General features: G+C 49.5%; 1 protein-coding gene across 1 annotated transcript; it reads right to left on the minus strand.

Annotated features, from left to right (window-relative positions):
- Positions 1-299: 299 nt before the first annotated feature.
- On the minus strand, positions 300-5,195 carry rflna (refilin A). The gene is made up of 4 exons (XM_067231468.1): positions 4,947-5,195; positions 4,497-4,859; positions 833-942; positions 300-685 (listed from the first exon to the last, which is right to left on the minus strand). The coding sequence occupies exons 2-4, from the start codon at positions 4,710-4,712 to the stop codon at positions 352-354; spliced, it is 660 nt and encodes a 219-aa protein (XP_067087569.1). The 5' UTR covers positions 4,713-4,859; positions 4,947-5,195; the 3' UTR covers positions 300-351.
- Positions 5,196-8,026: the final 2,831 nt, after the last annotated feature.

An 8,026-nucleotide genomic window follows, 5' to 3' on the forward strand; every position in this document is an offset into this window, starting at 1 on the left:
GAACCATGAAGCACAGTTCAATCAACCCGACGAAGACCAGTTCCATACTTAATGACAGTCAGTAGAAATGTCTATACACCCAGTAAACAGGTCAATCCTTGCTCCGGCCTATCTCGTTTCTATCTCATCTGCCCGTTTCGTCCCAACACAGTCCTACGATCTCCAGCTGAGAGACGCCGGCCATCTTCCTGTTTACTTCCTTTTCAGGAGAGATTCCCAAGTGTCTCATAGTCCTAGTATGAAAGTTGTCCATCCCGGTCTGGGTCCATCCCCCAGCCTCCCCCCCAGCCTCCCCCCCAGCCTCTCCCCCAGCCTCTCCCCCTCAGTCTGTGTCCCAGGTGGGCCTGGCCTCTACAGGTCCTCCGTGTAGATGATACAAGGACTGGCGTCTTCGCTGGACTCCAGCTGCACCGTGGACACGAACCAGCGGCGGGACCCCGTGGCGTTGTAGCTGAGGGTGGTGCGATACGTGTTCTTGGCGTGTTTGGGGTAGATGATGGTGGTGCTCTGGTAGTGCAGGGGCCTCTGACGTGGCTCCAGGTACACCTGCGACTTGAAGCTACGCCAGGTGCAGTTCTGCACCGCCACCACCGTCTCGCTGTAGGAGGTCACCGTGGGAACGGGAGCGCAGTACACCTGGTCCCGGTAGTGTTTGTCCGAGTCGTACTTCACCTGAGAGTTGCACCTGGGGAGGGAGAAGGACGGAGGTCTCAGTCTACGACAGACTAAGCAGCACATGCTAGCTAGTAAACGTTTACTGTGTCATGCGTAGTAGTTCATCACTAGATGGCAGTGTGTAGTGAGATGTACAAGGCCTTGGCGAGACACTTACTTGATTTTCTGCTCAGGTTTGGGGTTGACCTCGATGCTCTCGCCAAAAAAGACGGGGTACATGCGCACCCTGGGGTCTGTCCCCGTGGCGTTCAGGAGGAGGTACGGCAGCTGAGGGAGGGACACAAGAGGCTCTAGGTCAGTCAGAGGGGCGGCATCCCATCGACGGAGAACACCATACCAGGGTTCCTAGGTCTCGAACCACAGCCAGGCACTTTGACACGAGAACACTGACCAGACCTTAGAAATGTGTTGTTTTCCAGGGACTGAGTCTGAGGTCAGACCCGCAGTCTGCAGGAGGAGACCACATCAACAGCAGAGTGAACCCAACAGACAACAGCAGATGGAACCGGCAGACACAAAGGCGCTCGACGCTCCAAAAAACAGGAAATTGTTCCCCCACAAGTGCAATCTCCATCAGTGCTCACCCACGGCTTGTCTGTCAGTAACACCTAATACAACCAGTTACACCACACAGAAACACCACTTCCTTTTTCATTTGGATAATTATACAGTAGGAGCGAGAAGATACGAAGTGTGGAGCTGTAAATCTCTCCCCTTTCAGTGGTATGCCCCAGTAAAAGTGTGTGTGTGTGTGTGTGAACGAGAGAGAGAGCAGCCCTCCTCCGCAGCCTCTTGAACCTGGGCACTGTCACTGCTCCACCTGCTGAAGCCATCAGAACCCCTCGGGTCCCTCACCGTAAATCACCTCCACGGAGAGAAAGAGAGAGGGAGAGTGGAGGAGGTGGAGGGAGGTGGGGGGGAGGGAGGGGTTCCTCTCTGTCCCACTCTCTGTCCCACTCTCTGACTTGGAACAGCCTGCAGAAGTTCTGGTCAGTAAACATTTATCAAGAAAGGTTCCGGGTTCCTCCGAGTTTCGACGGGCTCAAAACACATGAATTGTGTCGGATTAAAGGGGGATTACAGTAGGCTTCGACCCCAGTGACTGCTCACTGTACAGAAGCACGGAGGAGCCAAACCGTCGGCCCTCCCCGCTCCTAGAATAAAAGATATCACCAGCTACTGTGTGTTTGTAGGGGGGTATAAGTGGGCTAAGTGGAAGCGGTTGGGGCTGCTTAACCTCTCAATACGTAGATCCCCCTGATCCCGCTCCATCATCTGCTGTCACCCGTACTCCAGCTCGCGTTTCACCCGGGGGGAGCCCACCTGTCACATGCCTGGGGGGTCGGCCGTGGAGGGAACACATGCTGGCTCTGGCTTGGGGAGAGGACGCAACAGGACAAGGGCACAGCGGATCACAGAGTGCCACCCAGCCCCTGCTCTCATCTTACCGTACAACCCTAGAAGCTGCACCCCCCCCCCCCTCCTCCCCCGTCAGACGGCTCACAGCTAGAGACAGCATGCTACCTTTATTGACGTTAATCCCTGTAAACGGACTTCTGCAAAGTCAGTTGTTTTCCACTGCATTCTGGCATGCTGCAGCGTGAAATTAAAAGAGTGTGATTGTCTTGGGGGTGCTCTGGCAGGGTCTGCATCCTGGCTGTTTATCCAATGGGAATGTGTTGGCAGCCCCAGGAAGTGTAAACACTGTTGTGGACGGTACCCTAGGTAGGAGGGCCTCTCCACTCGCATGGAATCGACGCTCCTAGACGCACTGTTCCACGCAGTCTTACCAGCAGCCAAGCCCAGGACTCTGACAACAGCCGGTCCACACGCAGACAGAAACACTCAGATTTAAAAGGATTGTCAGAAGACGTTTCATTGAAGAGCATCTCTGCTGAGGCATCGGTGTCATGATCAATAACAGAGCTCCCTCTGTTCCGCTGTCAAGCTAATCTGGGGACAGTAATAGCCTTGTGAGCTGGCTGGGCTGAACTTAGTTCTTCCAGAACCTTCCGCAGGTCCGCAGCTTCCCTTCCTACAGTACTCGGGTACTGTCGGGAGATGGCACAGTAAAGAGGTCATGCAAAAAGCAGGACTCAAGATGAAGTTCATGTCCACGTTCTCTTTCACTAGTTTTGTAAACGTGTGGTTGTGTGCGCGCATGCGCTTCACTGCTTTAACACTGTACTGTCTACAAACCATGTTGGAAATGGGGGTGTTTGGATTGCATCTGTGTTCAGATTTGAATACAGAGGTCACCACACTCTTATGCAACAGCCTGTAGCTGCTAACCCAATACCACGTGTCCTTAAAATAGAACTTTGGGATTGTTCTTAGGTGGCGTACAAAAACTATCCCAGAACCGACTGGAATAGGGGGGAAAAAACAGGGATTTATTTGCAAGTGCTTGCATGTCTCCTAACTGTCAGACAAGCACACACAAAACACAGCGCCAACAGTCAAACTCCCCCCCCCCCCCCAAAAAAGTGCTTTGTAAGCCCTTTTTCTAATGGAGGGGCCTTGATTCTTTCCATACACAGCTCCATGAAAGGTATTAGAGAGCAGCACAGAGTGCCCCCATATCAAAGCTTCTCCTGGGAGAGGAAACCACAGAGCGAGAGGGCTCCAGCAGCTCCACCAGCCAGAGGATTAGACCCCATATCTCTCCCTTTCAACCCTCGACTCTCTAACCGCACGCAACTCCCATCTGCGCTGTGCTGGAGAGGCGGACGGCTTTTGTCTCCAGGTACACAAGCCGCTGTCAAACGTGCCCGGGCCCGTCCTGGTAACCCTAACAGGGGAGTCAACCATTCACCGTGCGTCTTACTCGTGGCTTAAATGGCCGTACGTAGTCATATATTGAGTCACTAAAACAGAAAACAAGGACCCGAAAATCAAAATCAAGACGTTTTCTATACCCTATGCTGTTCTCCTCGAAGAATCCTCCAGTCTTGTGACACACCATCAGCAGGGCTGTCTGGCGGGTTTCACCTTGACTAGCAGGTGTCATATGGTTTCCGAGGCGACGTGTGTAGATGTGGGTGAGAAGAGGTACAGTCCAATCATAGATCTCAGAGCGAGGACGTGATAGACATCAGGAATTTGGCAGACACGGGATAGGTACTAACTGCACAGACTCCAGTCACACACAGCTAATACGATAGTATGTCTGCCTTCTTCCCTTTCCAATATCAACAATACCCACAAAAGGTCAACATGCTAACTGCCAGGAACTACTGTCTTGACTATTGGTGGTCATCTCTGCTGCCGCCAGGTTGTGGTAAAACCTTTTTTCTTTCTTTCTTGTCCTTTAAACCTACTTCTAAGCACAGAAAACATTCCCTCAAGACTACATCGAAAACTGAGATTTGTGAAAGCGACTGTCTCTTGCTGAGGTCACAGGTCAGTGTTAGAAAACCATGAAACATTAACATTGAGTGGTCTGTTGCCCACAGTCCCAGTGTTTCTGCACTCCGGGGTTAATCATTACAATGCACAGAAAGCTTTTATTTGAACTGAGTCGGCTTCAACCAACGACATTTTTACTTGAAGATTGGAAATCAGCCCTTTGGGACGATGTAGTTGATGTATAGCTATTATGATGTCGAACAAGACACTGTCTCCATCATCATCTATTTCCGTAATAGATTATTCAGAGTTTTATATGTAATAACTACAAGACTACTTAATACATTCCCATGTTTGTTGGTCGTTAAACTGCGTCGTTTTACAACATTTTCTTTGATGTCAATTACTATCCGATTGTCTATTGATATGGCAATAGTGTTTGCATGCACGCACATCTTCCAACTGTTGCTTACCAGTTTGCCTTCCTTGCTCTCCTTTTTGTAGTATCCATGATTTTCAACAGGAGTCGTACAACTCCCCGAGCGGGATTCGAGCAGACCAGGAGACAGTGAATAGAAGGGCGGACTTGGACTTGGTGGTAATCCCGAATCCGGACTGTCAAGCAGTCCTTCCCGATTCTTTCCTTTCAGACTATCATCCATAGCTTGTAAATGTAGGTGCCCCACCATTTCTGGGAAAACTCCAAACAAAAAGGAGGCTAAGTCACTCGAGGCAGAGTCAAACAATATTCTTGAAGGACTTCAAAGCCAAATGCGCAAAAAATCCTGACATCCGAAAACGAACAACAATGGGTCAACCGTTCAAAGCAGATCTCACTGAAAGAGAAATAATCATAATACAAGTTTAACAATCAAGGAATTCCAATATATAGAAACACATTTGGCTGTTAACTGTTCACAAACCTCAGACTTGGTATCCGTGGGTTATGAAATTGCACTTGCAGGGTCGTAGTATTATTCCCAAAATAAAACCGTAAACATTAAGACACACACTCTCCACAAAAATCTAGAAATAATGTTACGTAGTCCTGTCCTTCGTTCGGGTTAAGAAAAGACCAAAATGTCGTGGAAAGTCATCTAAAACAACACCGACTGTAAACTCAGCAGTCTATCTGGCAATAATCTGTCGTACAGTGTTCCACACCAACTCAGTCTGAGCTCAAATGAACAGCCGGATCTCGGAGAGGTCGCTCTTTAATGATCCTGCCAGCTTTTTTGCACCTGGAGTCAGTCCAACCGTGATGATTTGGAAAAGTTCCAGATCCAGCCGACAGGGAGAGCACGTCCTCTGCGTACATAGTTTAATGCAGTTTACTGTATGTCCAGGGTAATACACACTGTAGCCTCATGACCAATTTAATCCCTTTTATCAATAACTCACTGAGTCCTTTTCAACCTATAAGGATTGATAGATGTAGCTAATTGACTTTCATGGCTGCGGGAATGGTTAGTCGAGTACTTTGTTCCTACATTTTGGAATTAATTTTAAGATATGATGAGATTTCAATACAATTTCCTGTCATCTCTCTGAAAATATGACACAGGATGGTAATAGGCTCCAGTACATCTCAACGCCAATTATAGATTTGCAAAGTAGAGACATTCAGAGAGAATGTTTCTTTGACCGATTCCAACATAAGTTATAAACTAGCACCTCGTGAAGAAAGTGATCTCTCTTGGAAGTTAATGTGTGTTTGTGAGCGTGTGGATGTGTCGGTGTCTCTCCGTGTTTATAAATGTCCTACCCAGAGTATTTCAGGAGTGGGTGGGGATGAGCGGTTACAGTGTGTGTCTACAACACCGGTTACTATAAGAGTGTGTTGTACGCGGACAACAGCAGAGCCAGAAGCTCCAACCGCCAGCAGAGTCATCACACTGAAGCAGGATGAAGAATGGGAGCTTTGTTGAAGGTTTCCCCACCATAAAGCCTGTGCCCCCATAGGCATACGGTTACTCTTACCAACATCAACGCTGCCAAAAGCGAAATCGGAGCATAAATACACAATGCAGTGTGGCGGATGACTGCGTGTCTAGAAGCTGATTGTGCCTCTGATGGTTCAGCACGTCCATAAAGTGATTACTGCAGGACCGCCTGCAATCCATGCATGATGTTTGTGCGGTTCCGCTAAAAGATAACTCTGTCTTTTGACTTTGTTGTTTATTATGTACACTTGATTGGATTCATGTTAGGCTGGGGAAGCATGTTGCTTTCACCTTCTACTCTGTTGTTTTGGGGCCTTGACAGGAAATGGGCCTCTGTTTCCTCACATCACTCTGTAAGTAAATACATGGTTAAAAAAACAACAAAAGATTATAATAATCATCCGGTTTCCTCGAAAACAGTGCACAAGCTTTGGCTGACAGATTACCCATAATCCATTATCCGGCGTGCTGGTATGTTAGATAGACTGTGCAGACTTTGTTGTGTTTGGAGTGGAGAGTGTCTCAGTCGCTGCCTAGATTTCTAGTCTTGTCTGAAACTCTCCTCCAGCGAGCCCTCTGCGGTCTCCACAGGTAGCACAGGTAGTCTCCACAGGTAGCACAGGTAGTCTCCACAGGTCTCCACAGGTAGCAGTCTGCAGTTGGAATCAGGGACCGGGGGAGACCCTCCTCTCTCCTGGGCCCCAGACGAGGGCGGCGGGGAGCCACACTCTTCCTGGATGTTTCTGTGGGAGTTTCCGAAGGAGCTCTGGAGTGAAGAGCAGGGGCTGGCGATACAGGGTGGAACCTAGACAGAGGGGGATAACCTGGGGGGTTCAGACATGGGGGTGAGGTAGGGGGAGGGGTGGATTCATCCATCCCCGAGTGTTCCATCACCCCCCCTCCTCCTGTACTCTCAGGGCAATCACTCACATCCTGCTCCCCCCCTTTCAGAGCCCCTGGCACACACACTACACACACACACACACTACACACACACACACACAGTACACACACAGACACAAACTCCTGCTCCATAGAGCTTTCACTGAGTTGGCCCACTCTTCCTGCTCTCCTAACTCCCTGCCAAGCCAGCTGTGAGGAGGGTGGGTGCACTGCAGGTGTGCCTGTATGAGTGAGAGAGAGAGATAGAGAGAGAGAGAGAGAGAGAGAGAGAGAGAGAACAGAAAGCCAGGCTAGTTTCGGAACGGGAGATCTGATTTGAAATCTTTATCAGCTGTTGTGCTTTTGCATATTTCTCGGTGTGCATGTGTCCCTGGATGCACATGCACCGTGTGTGTGCGTGTGCGTGTGCTGTCTGGAATAGTTCTCAATGTAAACAAACCACAGAGAGGCGGGCCTGGCAGCAGCGAGGTTGTTTTCAACCAGCAGACACGTCACTGTGGTTTCCAAACACAGCACTCCTCTTCAGGCCCTCCGGCCCCCAGCCCGCCAGCCCCCGGCCCCCTCCCCAGCCCCCCGGCCCCCCTGCCCCGGCCCCCCCTGCCCAGCCCATGTAGCACCCAGGTGATCCTTCTACAGTTTGCTTTTCGCACAATGCAGACATAAACACTAGTCCATTGTACAAACAGTTTGACTGTCCGAGACACTGTGTGCATCCACACTGAGGTAACAGATATAGTATAGTTCATGTTATCGTAAACCCAGTTTAAGGTTTGAGGGGCAGCATTCAGGGGCTAATCTCTTCTTAACTCGGTGATGGATGATACTGGCAGCTTCTATATATACCATCCAGACCACAACCAGTTTGCAGTGCACCTCACTTTGCTTGCCTGCATCTGGTTTTAATGTTTGGAGACCCCCTTTGCAGAGCATGAGGTTTAGGCAAGGGATGGTTTTTTCCTGCATTTCCCCTCCCTTTTTCTGCTGAGATAGTCCTGCCCAGACTATACCAAGATAGAGCACTCTAGGGTTAAGCATGTGGATCCATCTGGTTATTTAGGAATACTTTAGGAGTGTCCATCTATGCTAGCCCACATAACACAGTATCGAAGTAACTGATAATAGGACACAGCAATGCTCGTCAAGACAAAACAACTTTT

The sequence above is a fragment of the Osmerus mordax genome, chromosome 28 (genome assembly GCF_038355195.1).
Source record: "Osmerus mordax isolate fOsmMor3 chromosome 28, fOsmMor3.pri, whole genome shotgun sequence".
NCBI lineage: Eukaryota > Metazoa > Chordata > Actinopteri > Osmeriformes > Osmeridae > Osmerus > Osmerus mordax.